This window comes from Terrapene carolina, unplaced genomic scaffold (genome assembly GCF_002925995.2).
Source record: "Terrapene carolina triunguis isolate 2854851 unplaced genomic scaffold, T_m_triunguis-2.0 Scaffold53, whole genome shotgun sequence".
NCBI classification, from domain to species: domain Eukaryota; kingdom Metazoa; phylum Chordata; order Testudines; family Emydidae; genus Terrapene; species Terrapene triunguis.
Window position 1 is genome coordinate 6424586 of NW_020664404.1, and position 22103 is coordinate 6446688.

At 44.8% G+C, this 22103-nt stretch overlaps 1 protein-coding gene across 4 annotated transcripts in view; it reads right to left on the minus strand.

Moving 5' to 3' along the window:
- DPYSL2 (dihydropyrimidinase like 2) overlaps window positions 1-22103 on the minus strand; it is a 91650-nt gene that overhangs the window by 29810 nt on the left and 39737 nt on the right. For all 4 annotated transcript variants that reach the window (XM_024212159.3, XM_024212158.3, XM_024212161.3 and 1 more), the window contains exons 4-7: window positions 5431-5595; window positions 3250-3311; window positions 1815-1895; window positions 873-941 (exon numbers count right to left, since the gene is read on the minus strand). In XM_024212159.3, coding sequence (XP_024067927.1) covers window positions 873-941; window positions 1815-1895; window positions 3250-3311; window positions 5431-5595 — 377 coding nt within the window. The remainder of the gene's footprint in view (window positions 1-872; window positions 942-1814; window positions 1896-3249; window positions 3312-5430; window positions 5596-22103) is intronic.

Sequence of the window (22103 nt, forward strand, 5' to 3'; positions counted from 1 at the left end):
GGCCAATAAGTGTCCCCTAATCTGGGCCTCCCAGTTTGAGGCACCACAGGCCTGATTTTCAGAGTTGCTGAGCATCCACGACTCCCATTGACTTGAGAAGTCGTCATGGGCTGCAGTGCTTCTGCTAACGAGGCCAGGGCATTTCAAGTTGGCTACCTAACCGGTGAGCCACCTGACGTTAGTGAGCGTTTTTGAAATTTGGAGCCTTTCTGCTTCCCAATTACCAAGGGTACGTCTACACTACCCGCCGGATCGGCGGGTAGTGATCGATCTATCGGGGATCAATTTATCGCGTCTAGTGTAGACGCGATAAAATCAATCCCCGATCGCTCTGCTGTCGACTCCGGAACTCCACCGTGGCAAGAGGTGGAAGCGGAGTCGACGGGGGAGTGGCAGCGGTCGACTCACTGCCGTCCTCACGGCCAGGTAAATCAACCTAAGATACGCCGACTTCGGCTAAGCTATTCACATAGCTGAAGTTGCGTATCTTAGGTCGACCCTCCCCCCTCTCCCCAGCGTAGACCTAGCCCAAGGCTGCAAGATGGGGCTAATGATACTTATAAGGGTCTTCAGCTTGAGGTCTCCAGACATATTTCTGTCGTGTCAGATCTTTGTCATAAGCGCTACAGTAATTCAAATAAAATATAATGGTCATCATCATTATCTAGTATTTATTGCACGGACAGAACAAGCAAACACGAACTTCCAGTCGCAATATCCTCTCTTCCCTTCCTCCCATCTGTCTGTGAAGCCAATATTTCCTAGGGCACACGATGTGAACCATATTCATGGCCACATTAATCGAGGCATGAGGCAGTATATGACATGACCCAGAATAGGGGGAATTAAGTGAAAATGTGTAACGTCCTCACCTCTTCAGGTCTACTCAGTACATGCCCTTCAGGGCCTGTGATTCCCAGGTCCAGGATCCTTTGCTGCTCCTAAGGCAGGAAAAAACAAGAAGATGGCTCAAAACAATGTCATTTCTAATTCCAGGAGCTGGAGAGATTTGGAAGAGATGTAAAACTGAGATCCCGGTCATCTGTGCTCTCTAGATATCCCACGGTACTTTCACAAAGGCAGGAGTAGTAGAACCAGTGTTCAGACTAACTCCCAGTGTCTGGGTAATTACCAGAGCTCTGCAAACCCTTGCCATTTCATTCGCAGTGTTGTCATGCCAACCTTTCCTCTGATTTCACTTCACAGCCCTGCAAGTTGCAGGTTTGAAAGAACAAAAGAAACTTCCCCCAAAACTATCAGGCTACGTGCTGAAAACCTATGCAACTCCAAGTTGCGTGATCTAGGCATGACGCATAAAATAAGTGTGACCTCAGCCTCAGTACCCAATTATTTATTTATTTATTTATTTATTATATTTCTATTGCAATAGTCCCTAGAGGCCAACCAAGTCCAAGTCCTGTTGTGCTAGGTGCTATACAAAACGTATAGTAAATGTTTCTTCACTTCCTGTCCTAAAGTGCTGTGTAATATTAATATACATAGTGGCCGCCTTCCACCCCAGAGATGGCTGCATTTCAGCGATGGGTGAAGAGATTTATGTATCGTTCGCAACTGTTATGGAATAAAACCTGCTATATAAACCTGAGGCATTGTTGTTCTCTTACTGTGAGCTACAGGGGCTGTAATCTTGAAGTACAGCTCTGTTTTCTATATGGAAATGTCTATGCTACTTGATACAGCGCCTTGACATGTCTTAGTGATTTCCTGCTGTGGGTTTTAAGAGAGGGATTTGGAGTTTGAACACCTGACAGCATAATGCCACTAAAATTCCACAGAGCAAACAGATAAGATACCTCAGCAATGATGTCACCGTTCTCAGCATGAACTTGAGCTATGGCACCTATATCACGGATTACGCTCAGGACCTCGTATATCTAGGAGAAAGACAGAACACCATTTGATATATACCTTTTGGTCTTACAAATACTCCAGTAGCTTAAATGTCCTTTAGCTTAAACTGTTATGTAAAACCGAAACAAAAGGAAAGCGACCGAGACAGACAAGCTCTCTTTAGCTTGCCATAAAAGATAAGGCAGTAGACTGGGACTCAGAGTTGGGTTCAGTTCCTGCCCCGGCCATTGATTTGCTGAGGAGCCCTGGACAAGTCACTTCACCTCTCTGTGCCTCAGTTTCCCCATCTGTAAAATGGGGATAACAATAACGGCCTCCTTTCTAAAGCACTTTGAGACTCACAGATGAGCAGCATGATATAAGAGGTAGTATTATTAATTATTATTATTATTATAATGGAGCATAAAACAGGAATTGGTAGGTTCTCCAGGGCATCATCAGTAGAAGTTCTAAGGGCCCAAATTTTCAAAAGTGGCATCTTTAATGCCTCACGTCATGGGTGTCCAACTTGCAAAGCACTGGCCCTGATTCTCAAAGCTGATCAGCGCCCACAACTCCCACTGCATTGATGGGAGTTGCTGGAGCTCTGCCCCGCTGACAATGAGGTGCATTGGGTCTCACGCTAGCATCCAAAGATGGGGCTCACAAAATCCGTGACCACTTTTGAAAATTTTGACCATGTTCTTAGATAAAAGAGACAAATTTTTCTGTCACCTCTTACTCAATTCAAAGCAAACTTCCGACACTGGCTATGTTTCATTGTTGGGATGTACAAACTGCAGAAGGTTTTACTTCCAAACGTGATGTGATGGAGATTTTCCTCAATGACTGACGAGTGCAGATAGAATTGCCACAGGGAATTTTTTCTTAAGGTCCCGGTGATTGTAATAGTAAAACCAAGAAGTGCTTTCCCAGTTAAAATCAGGCACTAGGTCCCAGAATAGCGTGTGTAGCGCATGCTAACCAGTGTGTCTCCCTCTAATGGCTAGACCACATAGAGAGGTTTATGAGTCTGGTCCTGCCTCCAAATTAAAGGGCCTGGGGTAAAATCGTGGCCTCGCTGAAATCAATGCGCATTTTGCCATTGACTTCAATGGAGAGAGACTTTCAGCGCTGCTCTTTTACCTCCATCAGGAGAAGCTCTTGCTTTTAGATCCAGAGGCCTCCGGTTCAATCCCGGCTGACGGCACAACCTGAGTCATTGATACAGGCATAGAACATCGATTCATAGAGTTTAAGGCCAGAAAGGACTATTAGACCATCCGGTCTGACCTCCTGTGTAATACAGACCATTAAATGTCATCCAGCTATTCCTCTATTGAGCCCAAAAACTTGTGTGTGGCTAAAGCATCACTTGTGAATGTAAAGCCCTCCTACCTGAGAATCTGTTAGCTGGAAGTGATCTTTGAAGGCCATGTAAACCAGGAAGGAATTCACACCTAGCAGAGACAAAACAAAGAAAACGCCCAGGATGTACAAGTAATAGGCATAGATAACGTCCACCTTGAAGTTACAAGTGAGCCAGCCACAAGTTACATAAACAAAGTGATCCATACAGAAGTTAAATTAATAGATGGGCTGTCTGGCCATAACAGCTCAAGAGCCTGATTCTCCTGCCACTCATGTTGGTGTAAATCAGGAGGAACTTCAGTGAAGCTAATGGGAATACACTGGTGTGAGTGAGAAGAGACTCAAGTACAAGGTTCTTAGAGCTAAAACTGACTATACGGTTTGGAAACTGCAGAATAAGACAGTCCTGGCCCTGTAAAATTCCACCTGTCTTGAGTAAGGAGGACCCTCCCCTTCCTGCCAGAGTGGACAGATGCACCATTGAAACAAGTATAGACATTGGCTGGCTTTAAGAAACTTTTAACCTCTTCCCAACAAAATGAACTGATTTTGCATCTGTTCAATGGAACGGTCTGCTACAGACGGCCCAATCCTTCTTGGCTCTGAGGGCCAGATCCTCGGCTGGAGTAAATCAAGGTACTGCCAATCAAATCAATGGAGCTATGCTAATTTACACCACCTGAGGATCTGACCTTTTGTGCCTCCTGGGAAGTGCGCAGCATCCTCAGCTCCCGTGAAAATGCAACATCAGGTTAAGGTGCTCAGCACCTGGCCGTACCAGCCCCTTAGACTGTGCGCTATGCATGACAATGGACCTACCCCCACTGGAGTCAATGTGAGTTTCTCACTGACTGCACTGGGAGCAGAATCGATCCCACAGTTTAGAATGTACTGAAATACACCAGAGTATGACCAGACAACTGACGAGCCCTGAAGATGCTCCTGGAAATAAGATGTGGACCTCTCTGGGCTCTCCCAGAGAGCAGAAATAATAAAGAAATAAATTCAATCTGCTGTGAAACAACACAACACTTAATAAATCACAATTAAAGTCCACCATCTTCTTAGCCATGTGGCATTTAATAACTCCGCTAGTAAGAATGATGGAACCCACCCTGTGGCAGAGAAGAGAGCTAAGCCTTTAAAGCTCCACTCAACACCAAAAAGGAATAAATCTTTTGGATTCAGCTTTGTGGGAGGCTGAGCAAAAAAATAAGCAGAATACCTGAAAAATGGGTACTGGCTGCCTGGTTTCCCAACTCCTCCTGCTAGACGGCTGGGGAATTACTAACAGAGCGTTTCTACAATTCATGCAAATCGGCCTCCCCTCCCCTGCACTCTATAGCACATGACAGGGTAAAAATTCTTAACCAGGATGTGTAGGAAAACCACCATTAGGATGTAAAAGTTTGTTGGTGGTGGTTTTTTTAAACCATAAACAGGATGGAAAATCCTTCCAGCCCAGGGATGAAAGGTCAAGGAAATCGGAGATTGGAAAGACCTATTCGATCATCTTATCCTCTCCCCTACCTTCGCTGGCCATTGAAGGATTGTTCTTCCTGAGCCAGATTCTTTTCTCGCTTATACTAGTTTAACTCCAGGCGTTACTCTGGACTTACACCATTGCAAGTGAAAGGAAAGTCAGGCCGCCTCTATCTCCCCTGGATGACTTACAGCTCTCTTGCTGACACTGGCCAACGGGGAGAGAGACGTCCTACAAAAAAGTGTCGCTATCACTCCTTTAGGGAGATGCCCATCTCCAGAGAAGGTCCAGATCCTCTGTTGCTGCAGCTCACCAAATCTCCATCGAAGACAATGCAGCTATGCCAGTTTAGACCATCTGAGGATCTGGTATGCCTTGTTCTGAATGACATGGGCAGCGCTCCACGGCAGCCATGGGCAGCGCTCCACGGCAGCTGTCACATCTTACCCCCTACACATGGTCAGTGCAGTCTCCCTGCCCAAACGCCACTCCAGAGGGAAGGATTCAGAACGGCAACACTGGATTCCATTCCCACCCTATACACTAACCTTGCTTCTCCAGCCCCCCTACAACACTGCCTCCTGATGTACCAAGCCCCAACAACAAAAAAAAAAACAGACCCCATTCTGAACTCTGATCTGGCCGTTAATTTGACCAAAACAAATAAAAAAAGAATAAATTTGAATCAGTAAAAACATATCGATTTAAATGATCCCGAAACTTACCGTGGTCTTTCACCAGGGCTTCCATCTCCTCCTGAACCCCTTTATGCCACTCCGTGATATCCACATGCAGAGAGTAATCGCAGCAAGACTTGCTATCCGCCCATTCTCGCCACTGGTCAAATGCCGTGATCAAGCTGGTCCCTGGTTCCGGAACTACGTGATCAACTAGAAAAGACATAAAACATTTGCACCCGTGAACGTGTGTCCAAAGGCCTTTAGCAGCCATCCAAGACAGATAGCACTTTCCACTGACTCTCTGAAACAGGATGTTTTCCCCCCTCTCTAAAGAAAAATTGGAGTTTGAAAAGATCTGTGTGTTTCCAAAAGCCCAGGGTTCGAGAACCCACTCTGCCATTCGATTACAAGCAAAAACTAAAGAAGGAAATCATTCAGTTACTAGAGTGTTTCACTGCAAGTATATGTGAATGGAGCAGATGAAACTCCTAGTTCAAAGCCAGTGCAAATTCAAACCATTGCAGTTATATGTACAGTTACTCCCGTTTCCTATTAGGGTTACAAACAATGACAGAGAATACCGCCCCGCCCCCATAAGCATCAGTGAGTAGCTTTCCAGTCAAACTGAGGGACATCTTTGTCTACTCTGTGCCCTATTAGACGCTGGATAAGGTACCCCAAAGGGCTTGGGATGTATTTTTGTATTATTATAACACCTCGGAGGCTCCAGTTACAGACCAGGACCCCACTGTGTTCAGCACTGTACAAACACAGACCAAAAGGACTGTCCCTACCCTAAAGAGTTTTCAGTCTAAATACAAAGATGAGATATTAAAAGATCCACTTTCTGCACCTATTCTCTGATTTGCTGCTACCATAATCCCACAGTTAACACCAAAAGAGGGAGCAGCAAAGCTTCCAGCGAGCAAGTTCAGCTCTTCTTTAAATCCACCAAAATAACTAAGGCTACAATTGTCTTTAAAACCTGCTGATAGACCCCCAATTTGCATACTGCAGTCAATGCAGAGACCACAGCAATCTGTATATATTCACACATCCCTTCAATGAACTTCTTTTAAGGTGCCATTTGTAGATCCAGGGTGATAGTTACCCGTGTGCAGAGGGGCCCAGCCAAGATCTATGCACCACTTATGTCCACCTTCAGCCCAAGGTTCAAGTGGGGCTTAAGTGGTGCACAGTAGACCTTGTGATTGCTCTTGGCACAAGGGTGAGCTTCACCTCAAATACGTATGCACAAGGGAGGCCTTCTGAGTGTAATCTGAAAAGGAGCCCCTAGTCTACTGTATTGATTTTTTTAGCACCACCTGTATAACCTAGCTGTTAAAAACAACAGTCAATGCAAAAATTTCAGATTAAAGCCCTGTCTGAGCTGCCGATATTCTGATATTAGCCCACCAATAAGGACTCCAACACAACCCCCCTACATCCCAGTTCATCATCTCCCCAATGCCCAAGGTGGGTTCTGCAGCATGGCCAGGGAAGTTGGCAAATCTGGGTTCCGGTGGATGAAGAAGGGGCGAGTTCTAAACACCTTCAAGGAGAAGGTGCTGCCAACCACCTCTTCTGAGAGTACTCCATTTCTAGGGCCTCCACTGATTGCAACTGGAGCAGCATCACGTGAAGGAGGGAAGCAGGTCTGGAGCCATTAGGAACTTGACAGATTAGAACTAACACCAACGTCGTAGGTACAGGCAGCATGGTCCAGTGAACTAGGAGATCTGCATTCTATTCCTGGCTCGGCCACCCGGCAAATCACTTCCCCTCCCTATGCCTCAGTTTCTCTGTCTGTAAAATTGGGATAATATTACCACCTTCCTTTGTAAAGAGCTCGGAGATCAACAGGTGAAAAACCCTAAAACCCCGAAGCATGACGTTTAATATCCCCTCCAAAAATTGTTTAAAATGTAAGTACTAAGAGGAGCTCTCTCTTGAGTCAGCAAGCCCTGAGGACCGTGCAGTCAGAAGGCTCCACATCCTGGAGAAAAAACACAAGCATGGAACAAGGCCACAAAACCAGAGTCTGAAAGACTGGGCAGCTGCTCAAGGGAGAAGAAAAAGACATATAATCTCATGGCTTCAGAGGTCACAAATTGAACTTGTGTTGGGGCTAGGGGAGGGAGGAGAGCTTGGCTGATTGTACATTGGCCAACAGGGGGGGGGGAAATACATGAAACCTGCTTAGTTATCAGCAGAGAAACCAGAGCAGTTTATTTTTAACTATATTGTTAAATAGCTGGGTTGCAATCAGCCCAGCATTTGGCTCTAAATCGTGACGGAACCGCTGAAATGAGAGACGGAGTCCTCAGGCCCTGTTAGCCTTTGCCGTATCACAAACCATCCCTTTGCTCTTACTCAGAGCCAGACAAACCATCCAAGATTTACATGAGCAGCTTGGTAGAAACAGCGTCGCTTCCCTGAACGCCTCATTAGCCGCAGCCAGCCGTCTGAATAAGTAACAATGTCCCCAAACTGCCTGAGACGAGCGAGTGTTCCAGGAAGTAAAGAAGATTACGTAAAGCAACCATCTTTGTTGCATGAATTAAAAGCTTTGGCCATCGCTTCCATTTTTGTGACGGTGGCGACGTGACTGTCAGCACTTCACGGTTACAATATTTGTGCCCTTCAGATGAAGTTGTGCCTGCAGCTAAATGTAGCAAGTCATTCTGCAAGGCGGGAGGGTGTGACGCAGAACAGTTTGCCTCCGCATCGCAAGTTCAACTCCAGCTTAGATCCGTAGCCACAACAACTTCAACGGCAGCCTTTTGTGAAATTAGTTGGTGGGTCTCAACCCGTCGTGAAAACCAGCTGCTTCCGCTCTGAATAGCTTACGCCATATCTGAAAGCCTCGTGAACATTTAAGAATGTAACCTCCAATGCCCTGGTGAGATTGCGTCCCCATATTGCACATTGGGAAATGAGACACAAAGAAGTTAATTGACCCAGGTCACAGAGGAAGTCTGGGAAAGGGACAGAAATTGCACCATAATCTCCTGAGTCCCAGTCCAGTGCCCTTCCCACAAAACTGCCCTTCCTTGGGCCACTTATTTATGTGTCTGAATATGGATTTGGGCATTTTACTTTTAGGCACCCAAGTCTTAAAATGTTGGTCGGAGTCTTCCTGAACCTCAGTGTGCACAATAATAAAAGGGCACAGTTACCACCTAACACGCCATGATGCTGAGAAGCTTAAATTGTTGAATGCTTGGATGGAAAGGGCTACAGAAGTGCAAATTAGAGCACAAAGGGATCATTAGGAAATCTTGCCTCCTGGCCTGAAAGGGTTAAACACCACACAGCTGTAAGATCCCGGCGCAAAGGATCGACTCTGGTGTCTCGATCAGAACTTTGTCGCTCTCTTATTTCATGTGCTGTCCAAGTATGAGTAATGGGGGAGGGAGATGGAGAATCTCCATCTGATCTCTGACAAAGTCAAAGCACAGCTGGTTATAATAAGGCTATAAAAATGGAGATGGTGGCACATCTGTGAGAGAAAGTCAGCACTAGGGATTAGGAACATCTAGCGTGGAAGCAGCGTTGCTGACGCATCGTGTACAGCTTTCTTTGATGGTTTAAGACCATGCAAGCCGAATCTTGCTCTGTTTATGCACTCAGATCAAAAAGCTGCTGTCAGTTGATCATCATCATCGAGAGAATACAACCCCTTTTGCAAGAGTATCTCAGGCTTCTTTGCAAACCACATATTGCTAATTACCACAATGCCTAAGGACCAACTGAGACTGCAGTCCCACTTCTCTAGGCCCTGCACAAACACAGAGTGGTAGATGGACTCGGCCCCAAAGAGCTTACAATCTAAATAGACAAGACAGACACAGGGTGGGGGAAAGAGGTATAACCCAGAGTAAACAGTGTGATAGTAACATGGGTATGGTAGCAGTCAGAGACTATGGTAATGGGTACATTATAAACACTGGATAGATTTAGATTAGACAGCAACGCCAGACAAGACATATTTGCAAGCAAGCGCAGCGTTACAACTGGTCATTACGGCCAGGCATCAGCAACAAAAGGGCAGAGACGAGACAGATCCGTTGGCTGTTTATTAGGATGGTGCCCTTTCCTCTATTTAAGGTCTCAATTAAAAACTATGCCCTCTGCCACAGTGGAGAATTGCTAGCACCGAACAAAGACCACATTTACTGCAGGCTACCGCATGATGGTCTGATTGTTGTAGAGATGCAGCAGGAAATAAAAAGGCCCCAAACTCGGAGTGGAAAACAAATCTAGAACCCCCTCTGAACGAGTTTCCAGTAGGGGACGGGAGTGGAGACTCAAATCTACCCTTACAGTTTTGGTTCAAAATCAGACCTACGCATAGCCTACACACAGGTTTGTACTGATGTAACTATTTTGGTTAGCGGTGTGACATTTCTATCAAAATACACCTCTACCTCGATATAACACTATCCTTGGGAGCCAAAAAATCTTACCGCGTTATAGGTGAAACCGCGTTATATTGAACTTGCTTTGATCCACCGGAGTGCGCAGCCTTCCCCCCTCCCCCCCCGCCCCCAGAGCATTGCTTTACTGCGTTATATCCGAATTCATGTTATATTGGGTCGCGTTATATCAAGGTAGCGGTGTAGTTGAAATCAATACAGCCATACTGGCCACACCGTTATACTGGTATAAAGGTGCCTTATATTGGCATCCCTGCAGGTATAACTATAATAGTACAAGGCAGCTTGAATGTGTCCACACTGGTGGGGAAGGAGAGAGATCCAGCATGTTTTGTGCTTTTGGGAAGATGGCCAATTGAAAACCAGACCAGTGAGGTCATGGCCCAGTCCCCCAGCCTCTAGGGGCTCCCTCAACTGTTCTTTAAAATGAAAATGTAAGAGCCAAAGCTCCAGCTGGTATCAATGAGCCTATGTCCATCTAAAGGGTACGTCTATACTTACCTCCGGGTCCGGCGGTAAGCAATCGATCCCGGATCGATCCCGGAAGTGCTCGCCGTCGACGCTGGTACTCCTGCTCCGCGAGAGGAGTATGCGGAGTCGACGGGGGAGCCTGCCTGCCGCGTGTGGACCCGCGGTAAGTTCGAACTAAGATAGTTCGACTTCAGCTACGTGAATAACGTAGCTGAAGTTGCGTATCTTAGTTCGAAGTGGGGGGTTAGTGTGGACCAGCCCATAGTCTTTTAGATATCAGGGTCAGACACCAGAATCAAACAGGAAAGAACTAGGCACTGTCCCTGGATTAGTGAGTTGCAATTGTCCCTTGCCAGATGACCCCCCACTCTCATTAGCACTAGTGGGAGTTGTGTACATGCATCCAAACAGGAAGATTTACTTCCAGGCCTCAGACAGAACTTGCTAGCACGGAGGGAAACAAAAGCTTTTTCTTTAAGGTTGCCATGCTTCACATATCTACAGAGAAGTTTATGAAAATCCATCTGCCTCTTCCTCCCTTTTTCCCACACTTCTAGCTTCCCGCATTGACCTTTGGGTATTATCTGCTAGCAAACCACGGATGCAAGGGCTCCTGACCCACTAGAACATGTAGAAAACCCAGTCTCGCAGATCACCCTGGAAGCTTCACATGTGAAATGCAGCGTCCCGTTCTGACCCTACTGAACAATTTGTCTCTTGGGAACCCCGCTGCTTGTACTGTTGTTAGTTTCTTTCCTTTGTTTTGGAAGCATGAGATGTTCAATTCCTGAAGCAGTGTGTGGCTTAGCTACTTCAGGATGGATTCAAAAGAAACTCTCTCAGCAGATGCTGTTATCACCCCCTTACTTTGCATTTGTTTATTGCTTTGATTTTCTCCCTTCCCTGACCCAGATGTTTTCATCCTGGTCTCCATTATTACTACACAAACAATGCCAAATTCTAATCTTTAAAGGGGAAGCTGTCGACTGTGTTTAAGCTCAAAGTTGAAAAAAGTGGCTGATGACACAGCCCTAAAGCACTAAAGTTGAAATTCTCCCCTGTGAAACACATAACTGCCTGCAAAACAGGACCTGAGTGATGCATAGACTTTGTGCTGGCTCTCTGAACTGGAGTCAATGTCATCCCTAATCCTGAAGGTCGAGATCCTCAAAGGTATTGACGGCACTTAACTCCTATTGAAATCAATGGGAGTTGGGTGCCTCAAAAATTTCAGGATCTGGGATGAAGTTCCTACTCGTTTGTAAGTCAGGTCTTATTCAGGCCCATTTTCAGTGAGGTAAATGGAAACCCAAGGTAAGGACCTCAAAAAGTGGTCCACTATGAACAGAAATCATTTAAATTTTAACCTTCTCCAAAGCAGAATTGGGAACCCCAAATGCAATAGTGTTGGGTTACTGTGTGGGAAGCAAACGGTGAAACTGACCAAAATCAAAAATGAAACTGACCAGTCTCTTCTTACCATTGCTGAAAAGAGCAACACCACCACAATTCTACACTTAAGTGCTTAAATATATACATATGTGCCCAGATATCTGTCTAAAGCTCCTAGGGCTGAATGCTCAAAAGAAGATAGGAGGCTAAATAGAAGCTAGGAGCCTAACTCCTTTTGAGCATTCGACCCCTCAGGCTGATTTAGCACCCTAATTTAGGAGTCTGAGAAAATTGCTCCTTTGAGATGGAGAGAGTGACTTTTGTGAGGCACAGCTGGGGAAACTGCAGCAGAAAGGTGAAGAGTGTCCCCTCTGAAGTTAATGGCAAAACTGCCATTGACTTCTAAGGGGCCAGGATTTCACCCGAAGTGTCTTGCCAAGGTCACAAAGAAGGAAATTTGCCCTAGCGCAGAGGGCTAGCATGGGCCTATGTGCACCACTTCAGACCTCAAAATAAGGCTTAAATAGGAGTTAAGTGGTGCGTCGGCCTTGTAACAACCCCATCCACAGGGGTGAAATTTCACCCACAATAAGTGGCAAATTTGGGACCAGAACACTGATCCCCAGACTCTAGGCTGGTGCATTACCAGCCATCAACTCGTCCTTTTTATCCATGTCTACAGCATTGAGAATAAGCATCTAGTTAAAAAGATTGAATTGCTAAAAAAAAAAAAAAAAAAAATGCTTTTCCCTCTCTTCTTATGGCAAAACGAAGACATCAAACAAAGCACCAGCTGCTGTAACCCAGTGTAGCTCCGCTGACGTCAAAGGGCAATGCTTTTTTACACCATCTGAGGAGCTGGCTCAGAGATGATGGTGTTTTTGTTTATAGCATCAGAGAAGTAGCCATGTTAGTCTGTATCCACAAAAACAACGAGGAGTCCGGTGGCACCTTAAAGACTAACAGATTTATATGGGCATAAGCTTTCGTGGGTAAAAAAAACCACGTAGTCTTTACGGTGCCACCGGACTCCGCGTTGTTTTTGTTTATAGCAAATCTTTATATTTTCCCCCTATGATCTTGGGGTGTTCAAAAGCCTCTGAATCTGAAGCATATTTTTCCCCTGGGCAAACAAGCTAGAAACCCAATTCCCATGGAAAATCAATGGGATTTAGGCACCTACCTGCTCTGAAAATCCCAACCATAACCCTTAAGACATTCTCTTTAATTGCCCAGGTCTTCTCGGTCATTCTATGCGGCTTACAAGGTGCATCTGTTCTTACTCCCAACACATTCTGACCGCCACCCCCCTCACCCGCGTATCCACTGTCGCCTTTCTGTCTCTGTCACGCTCCCTTTGCTCCCTCCTGGTACAAATTAATCAGCTCAAGATTAAAACCAGACAATAAGCCAAAGTGAGACAACAACACTAACCACTGTTAGCTTATCTGTGTGGCTTTAATGTGCCAGAGCTGGCATCTAGCCATGATGAAATGTTGCGTGTCCTCCAAGCACCAATGGTGGAACGCTGTGGGGGGAGATGACAGACATTAATGTATCTGACAGAGCAGAGCCATAACAGAGCTCTGTGCTACATAAAGTGGGAAAGCAGAAAATAAGAGAAGCTGATCTGAAGGGACATTTCAAACACAACCATTTACAGTGGGGGGAAAAAAAGAAAACATAACCACACATGAGCATGAAAATCCAAGTAGGACAACTGAGTTATGATGGCAAATGTGCCCCTTTGCTAAATATTGCCATGTACTTAATAAGGCATCGATCAGTTAAAGTTCCTTTTAACAAAACTTGCAATTGACCAAGTTGCATTGTTTTCCCCCAGCCCTATCAAAATTTTCAAAGACAAAGTGATCAAAGGGTTAAATAACATGCTAAAATAGTAAGGATACGTCAGTCTGTTTTTAAAGCATTCAGCTCATAATGTGTTACATTCTGGTTCCACGTCCTGGCTCTAACACAGAGTCCCTAGATCTTGGGCAAGTTATTTAGGGATAGATTTTCTCAAGTGCTCAGGCTCAGAGATCTCTCATATAGGCACCAAAGTAAACGGCCTGATTTAGATCGTGTGTGCCAGCCAACTCATAGAAATTCTGGTCTTTAGGAGACACTTCTGAAGATCTGAGCCCCATTGTCTGCTAGGTGTCCATCCATGGCTCTCAAAGTGATTAATGAATCACCCTGCACTGCACCCTGGCATTCTCTCCAGTTCACAGCTAGGCATGGGGGGGAGAAAGAGGCAGAAGTGATCACCAAGGCTTTGCCTATACTAGCACTTTTGTCGGCAAAACTTTTGTCAATCAGGGGTGTGAAAAAACACCCCTCTGCCCAACATAAGCTTCACCAACAAAAGCACTGCTGTGGACAGTGCTCTGTTAGCGGGAGAGCATCTCCCACCGACATAGCTACTGCGGCTCGTTGGGGGTGGATTATGATGGCAGGAGAGCTCTCTCCCACAGGCATAGAGCGGCTACACGGGAGTCCTTCTAGTGGCACGGCTGTGCCGCTGTAAGGTCTGTAGTGTGGACATGACCTAGGGTAAAATTTTCAAGAGCACTAAGCAACCTAGAAGCCCAAACCACCCTGACTTTCAATGGGACATGGGGCTCACCGAAAATTAGGTTTTAATTTTTAGAAGAGCTGAGAAAGCCCAACCCCCACTCCTTAAATCAACAGGATCTGCAGGTACTCTGCAACCCTGAAAAAAAAAAAAAAATCAGGCCCTTAAGCATCTCAAGTTGGACACCTCCCCGCCCTCACTGAAAAGAAAACGGGAGGCATCCAAAATTAGCGGCCACTTCTGAAAACGGCCTTACACACTTTGCATCTTAGTTTCCCCAGCTGAAAAATGAGGCCAACAACACTTCGCCCTCTCACAGGGCCTTTGGGAGGGTTAGTCAATATTTATAAAGCCCTTTGAAGAGGGAGGGGCAAATTCATTCCTGAAACAGCCTGAATCTATTTGGCCTGGAAAGCGCCAGCTAATGCAATCTTCTTCTGCATGGCAGTGGGAAGTGTTGGCTTTCTTTTAAAAAAAGAAGTTTTATTCAAGTAACTGGTGCACTCTGAATGGAAAGGCTAGTTCTGCACAAAGACATGGATGTTAATCTGATCACATCTCCGGCTGTGTTTTCAAGATGCCACAGGCATGACTGTGCACCATTCCACCCTGTATGAAATGGAACAACTCATCTGTGCCATCACAGAAGGACTGCCGAGAATCATCCAGCCCTCTGTCTACTACCACATGCTGTTCTCCCATGTGGGCACTAATGATACTGTAGGGTATGACCCCGAGCAGATCAGAAGTGATTACAGGGCTCTGGGTGTGAGGGTGAAGGAGCTGGAGGTGCATCTGGTGTTCTCGTTGATCCTTCCGATCAAGGGTAAGGACCCAGGCAGAGACAGCCACATCCTGAAGGTGGATGCATGGCTGTGCTCACGAGGAGGGCCTCAACCACAGGATGCTGTTCCGAGAAGAAGGATTGCTGAGCAGAGATGGGGTCCACCTATCAAGGAAGGAGAAAGTATCTTTGGATAGAGGAGACTGGCTAACCTAGTGAGGTGGGCTTTAAACTAGGTTCTACAGGGACAGGAGACAAAAGCCCACAGGTAAGTCCAAACCATGGAGACCTGTGAGAAGGGTCAGAATTGGGGGGGGGGGGAGAACATGGGCAATCGTAACAGGGACAAAGGAGAGACAAGAGGGAATACAGAGGGGAAATCTAATGAACACCTTAGATGTTTGTATACTAATGCAAGAAGGGTGGGGAATAAAACAGGAAGAGCTAGAAATACTAGTGAATAATCCCAACTTTGACATAATTGGCATCACAGAGACTTGGGATAATTCACATGACTGGAATATTGGTATAGAAAGGTACAGCTTGTTCAGGAAGGACTGACATGGAAAAAAGGGAAGAGTTGCTTTGTATATCAACGATGTATTCATCTGAGGCTGAGCTAGAGGTGGAAGGCAGACCTGTTAAAAGTCTCTGGGCAAAGGTAAAAACAAGGATGATGTCATGGTAGAGGTCTAGTGTCGAGTCAGACTACCTAACCTGAAAGAATAGGTGGATGAAGCACAGGACTTGGTGGTGATGGGGGACTTCAACTATCCAAATACCTATTAGGAAAACCACACAACAGGGCATAGATTATCCAACACGTTCTTGGAATGTGCTGAAGACAACTTTTTATTGCAGAAGGTGAAGAAAAAGATAAGGGGAGAGGTTGTTCGGATTCTCACAAATATGGAGGAACTGGTTGAAAATTTGAAGGTGGAAGGCAGCGTGGGTGAAAGCCATCATGAAATGATGAGTTCCTGATTCTAAGGAATGGTAGAAGGGAAAACGGTAGAATAAAGACAATGGATTTCAAGAAGACAGACTTCAGCACACTCAGGAGAATTGGTAGGTAAGGTCCCAGGGAAAGCAAGTCTAAAGGGAAAAAGAGTTCAGGAGAGATGGCAGTTTTTAAAAGAGACTTTAGTGAGGGCACAAGGGCAAACCATCCCAATGTGTAGGAAAGGCAGTTTGGTAAGAGACCACCTAGCTTAACCAGGAGATCTTCAATGACCTGACACTCAAAAAAGAGGCATCCAAAAAGTGGAAACCAGGTCAAATTACGAAGGATGACTATTAAAAAAAAAAAACACACAACACAAGCATGTAGGGACAAAATTAGAAGGGCCAAGGCCCAAAATGAGATTAAACTAGCTATGGACATAAAGGGTAACAAGAAAACTTTTTACAAACACATTAGAAGCAAGAGGAAGACCAGTGACGGGGTAGGCCCATTACTCAATGAGGAGGGAAAGACAATGACAAAAAATGCAGCAATGGCCAAAGTATTACATGCCTTTTTTTGTTTTGGTTTTCACCAAAAAGGTTAGCAGTGATCAGAGGACTAAGTCTAGTCTACACTACCGCCTATGTCGGCAAGACACATATTGCTCAAGGATGTGAATATTCTACCCCCCTGAGAGACATACGTTATGCCAGTGTAAGAGATAGCGTGCACAGCGTTATGTCGGCGGGAGAGCATCTTCCACCACACGCGCTGTAAGAGTAGCCATACCCTAACACAGTGAATACCAGTTTAGGTGGGGTAGGATGTGAGGCTAAAATAGAGAAATATCAAGCTATGAATTACGTAGACAAGTTACATGGCAGGCCCTGATGAAATACATCCTAGAATACTTAAGGAACAGGTTGCTATAAAAAGGAAGGTGGTAAATTGTTCTCCTTAGCCACTGAGGACAGGTTAAGAAGTAACGGGCTTACATTGCAGCAAGGGGGATTTTGGTTAGACATTAGGAAAAACTTCCTAACTATAAAGGTTGTTAAGCAAATTACCAAGAGAGGTTGTGGAATCTCCGTCACTGGAGGCTTTTAAGAACAAGTTAGACAAACACTTGTCAAGGATGGTCTAGATAATACTTAGTCCTGCCTCAGTGCAGGGGACTGAACTAGATGCCTATCAAGGTCCCATCCAGGCCCCATCCCATAGCAGTCCTACATTGCTATGATTCTTCTACACAACAGCATGGATTCATATAATGGTGCTAGGCTATTTCTAGACATCACCTACATCCAATTCATAAACTTAGCTCCAGGGATTTGTCTCTCTAAGGCCTTGTCTACACTTACCAGGGATCGACACGCAGCGATCGATGCATCGGCGGTCGATTTAGTAGTTGACCACAGATTGCTCTCCTGTTGACTCCTGTACTCCACCTGAACTAGAAGCACAAGGGAAGTCGACGGGAGAGTGTTTCCAGTCGATATCGCATAGCGTGGACCCCGCGGTAAGTAGATCTAAATACACCAACTTCAGCTACGTTATTCACGTAGCTGAAGTTGCGTAACTTAGATCGATCTCCCCCCATAGTGTAGACAAGGCCTTTGGTACTTATGTGGCCACCTTTACCATAGTATCAGAGTACCTCACAATCTTTAATATATTTATCTTCACACCACCTCTGGGAGGCAGGTCAATGCTATTATCCCCATTGTACAGATTGGGAATTGAGGCACAGAGAGGCTAAGGGGCAGATTTTTAAAAAATATTTAGTCATCTAACTCCCATAGTCATCTAAATAGCCTTAAAAATCTAGCCCTAAGTGACTTACCTAAGGTCCGTGGTGGAGCAGAGGTATCTGGGTCTCCCATGTCCTATGCTAGCTCCCCTAACCACTGGACTATCTTTCCTTTCAAGACCTAGTCTTGGCTGATCACAGAAGCCACACACTGCACAAGTGTAAATGACAACACAATGAGCAAAGCAGTGAGGAATCTAGGCCCCAGGGAGCGACACGTTTTAGGATCCAAGCTATGTTCGATGTCTGTAAAGCACTTTGAAGTTCCCAGAGGAAAAGTAGCATAACATCCAGAGTGTTTTCAATTGTGCTGCCATCAGTTAGCTCACGAGAAGCCCGATGGCCTCTCCAAGTCTTAGAGTGACAGATATTCGGCTTCTTTCAACCACAGCCCTTTAATCAGCAGCACATTTTTTTGTGATGGGTGGGGAATAATGGTTTTATCGTTTCCTGCTATTGTGGCGCAAGCATTTTTATTTTTTAGCACCCTGCTTCATTTTTCAGAGATCTTGCTTTGCCTAACCACCTTTTCCTGACATTTCTATTCATAGCGTTCAGTTCGAATTTCCACCCACAAGTGCTTTTCAACAGGACTAAGCATCTGTCTCATCTAGAACACATGTGAAATTTCCCCCAGTGTTGAGCTAATGAACAATACTGAAAGAAGGGGGAGGAGGGACAGAAACTGCTCAATACTAAGGTATAAAGTCCAGTTAGGATCTTCAGTTAGGGACCATGTCAAAAGTTCTGCACATAATAAAAACACGACTCTGAGTTTCTAACTCCCATGTTAAAGACCTTCCTCCTAACAAGCCAGATTAAAGCTCTAACTAACTAATATGTGCATATTGCTTAAGAGGAGTTTATAATGTGTAAATCCTTAACAGGAATGAACTAAACTATTACCAGGCATCCCGCCCCAAACCAGATTTTAAACAGTGGCTTGGTCATTATAACATCCACATTTAAGACTGAATAATGCTGCTTAATCTTCCCAGCAGCAGTTCCTGCTGCATCTGATGAAATTTGGTTATTTTACTGGGTTGTACATCTTGCTGCAAGCCACTTCATTGAAAAGCGTAATTAAAAGCTCTATTGCGCCTACAGGCACGATACTCACGAAACAGGTGCAACACCCAAAAAGTTAACAGAATCACCCCAGCGTAAGTTAGAGCAAAACTGGGCCCCCACCCCCCAGTTTCTAAAGCGACTGCTGGTTTAAGGGGTCTCAAATTTTTGGATGCTCAGCTTGACTCACCTTACAGGAGCCAGATTTTTGGAAAGTGCTGGGCATCCACACCCCTTTAAGGTATCTGACGTTGAGCACTCAAAACATGAAGTCCCCAAAATAACTAGTCCCTTTTGAAAACTTAAGCCAACATCTTTTTTCATACCATGAAAATACTTTGCACTTTTAAGACCAAATTCTAACCTAAGATTCTTTCATGGGCACCGAGTACCTTTCACCCAGACACTTCAAACTCTGTACTAATACATCTTCACAGCACCTTTATGAGGTAAGCGAGTACCACTATCCCCATTCCCCAGATCAAGAAACTGAGGCATGAATAGGTTCTGGGCCTCGTCCAAAAATCACACAAATTAGCACAACAGCCTGGAAAACCTCTCATATTAGCCACTGGAACATGATTCCCTCACAGCGCCATTTAGCTCCACAAATACTGTGAACAGGGAGAGATTCAGTGACGTTTGACATAAAGAAGTGACAGAATGGAATTTAGCACAAAGTCTCCTCCCCGAAGAATGGGCAACTCGGCACGGGGAGGTGTGCTAGGGATGAAGCAATAGGACGTCCTCCAAATAAACCCACAAAACAACCACGGTGGCACAAACATGATGTTTGCTGCCATCACATTGTACACGCTGTGGTATACCCCTTTCCCTCCTCCTATGTCTGCCTTGTCTATTTAGACTGTAAGCTGTTTGGGGCAGAGACTGCTACTCTGTATTTCTGCAGTGCCTGGCACAATGGGGGCCCATTCTTAGTGAATTCTTAGGCATGACTGTAATAAGCATGATTAATAATACACTTCAGAGACTTATAAACCACAGGCCTGACCCTCAGCTGATATAAATCAGCTTAGTTCCAGTGACTTTAGTGGAACGACATCGATTTACACCAGCTAGAGATCTGGCCCAATATTTCTTACGATGCTTCCCAAAAGTTTTCAATGCTCTGTTACAGTTGCAGCCTAGAACGGAGATGGCTTTTTAAGTTTATCTAGATCTTATATATTTTACTCATTTACACCGAATTCCACAGTGGAGAAACAGACCCACACAAAACTGTCTCAACATACCGTACCTCAAACGCTTCCCACTAATTGACATACCCCCACGGAGGTCCTGCCGAAGGTCTAACATAAAACAACAGGGATTTTTTTTTCTTGCACCTTTCTATTTCCAAATCCTTTTTTAAAAACGTTAACTGCTTTATCCTAGAGTCCCATGAGAGTTTATTAAAAGCCCTACACACAGTGGCTTTCGCTGTGCTAATACAATTGTGATACAATTGTTTGTTTGTACGTCTCTGATAGCTAGTCCCAAGGAAAGAAAAATAAATGATGTCACTTTGTTTCGTGTCTGCCTAGAGCCAAAATTAGACTTTTTTTTTTAAATCAGGAACTGGACCAGATTCAGAAGAATAAAACGTGTCTGAAGGCTGAGAATGTACCATAATGTTCTGTTATCCCCTAGCCGACAACATAGAGGGCAGTGGATATTTCATTTGTCTTTTCAGTTGTCTGATTAGATCCAAAATACAAGAATAATAATGTAATGCCTTTTGGACCCAAATTGAAAGAGTAATAGGAGGCCATATGTCCAAACAATTAATTACCCTTTTCAGCTGTGGAAATTATTAAACGTTCAGATCACAGGCCAAATAAATCCCTGGTTTCTTTAGAGTAGGAATGTATAGTGCCTCCGAGTAGGTTTTATATCTCAGGGAGTGATCATGCTAAAAAGAGCAGGGGAGGCAAGTTCAGATGGGACCTGCAAGGGCTTCAACTATTTCTTATTTTTAGGCATATTCCACAGTTGAAGCTCATGAAAAAGCACGTAACACTTCAAAGGATAATTCAATATATAAAATGGTCTGCAAAACCTAGAGGGGACAAGTGGGAGAAAAAGCAAGAGATTTACTGTTTGTGACCTTGGATTTAAAGTCAAGGTAAAATACACTTAACAATATCCAGAGGGCAAAAGTTTGTTTAGAAAGAATCAGCTGGTATAAAAGTCAGTGTAGCTCCACTGAAGTCCACAGAGCTTTGCCAGCTTTTTCCCCAGCTGAGAATCTGACCCTAATTTTGCTTTCCATCAGTGCAGTTGTTCTGGATTTAAGGCAGTGTTAACAAAAACAATCTCCTTGGATTCTGATCTCTATTTCATTCTCTGGTGTTGCCTCCTGGAGCATTTGAGCCAAAGCGGGACAGACAAGCAAGACAAGATTTTTTACAACGAGAGTTTTAAATGGTTCTGACAGGGTTTTAGTTCTGCAGGAATAAGAAGATCAAAATTATTTCTAAAAAAAACCCAAAGTCTCAGGGAGATCTGAGGCACATATGGCATCGCATTTTATTGGCAATGTAGGAGATGCTACAAAGAGATTTTATCAGAACATTCCTTTGTCTCTGTACAATCTCCACAGAAATCTCCCCTCACCGCACAAAGACCAGAAAATTCCTCTTTCTGTGATTTTGGTTAAGCGATATCACACTTTAAGAAGGGGGGCTGGAAATGTGTCAATATCAATCTCTGCTTCTGTTAACAGATTCAAGGCCCTGGTTCAGCTCTCAATTAAACTAGACTTCAGTGCAGTTAACATCCCATTTACACCAGGGAAAGCCAGAAGATGGACCCAAATTTTCACATGTGCATGAACGTTGGCATTTTGGTAGGATTCCAGCTGTGGGTGCAATAAGTATACGCGGTATAAACAAAGCACAATTTTCAACCAGGGGGCCGTAGGACAACGTTCAACCCAACACTTTAGCATAGCGAATACCCATTTTCTGCACCAGTCAGCGTTTCCATCGCCTTCTGACTTATAAAGCCCTAAATGGCCTGGGAGCTGGTTGCTGAGGACATCCCCTCTCACTCCATGCAACACTGCCACCATAGTGATCTTTGGAGGCACTTTAATTGGGGGTGCCCTCAGTTTAAACGGAAAGGAGTTGCTGGCAAGACACTTTCTGTGACATGCCGTTGACTTGGGAACTCACATCTCCCTTTTCTGAAATAGCCTGAATCTCTTGACCTTTTGAGCTCACTCGTGT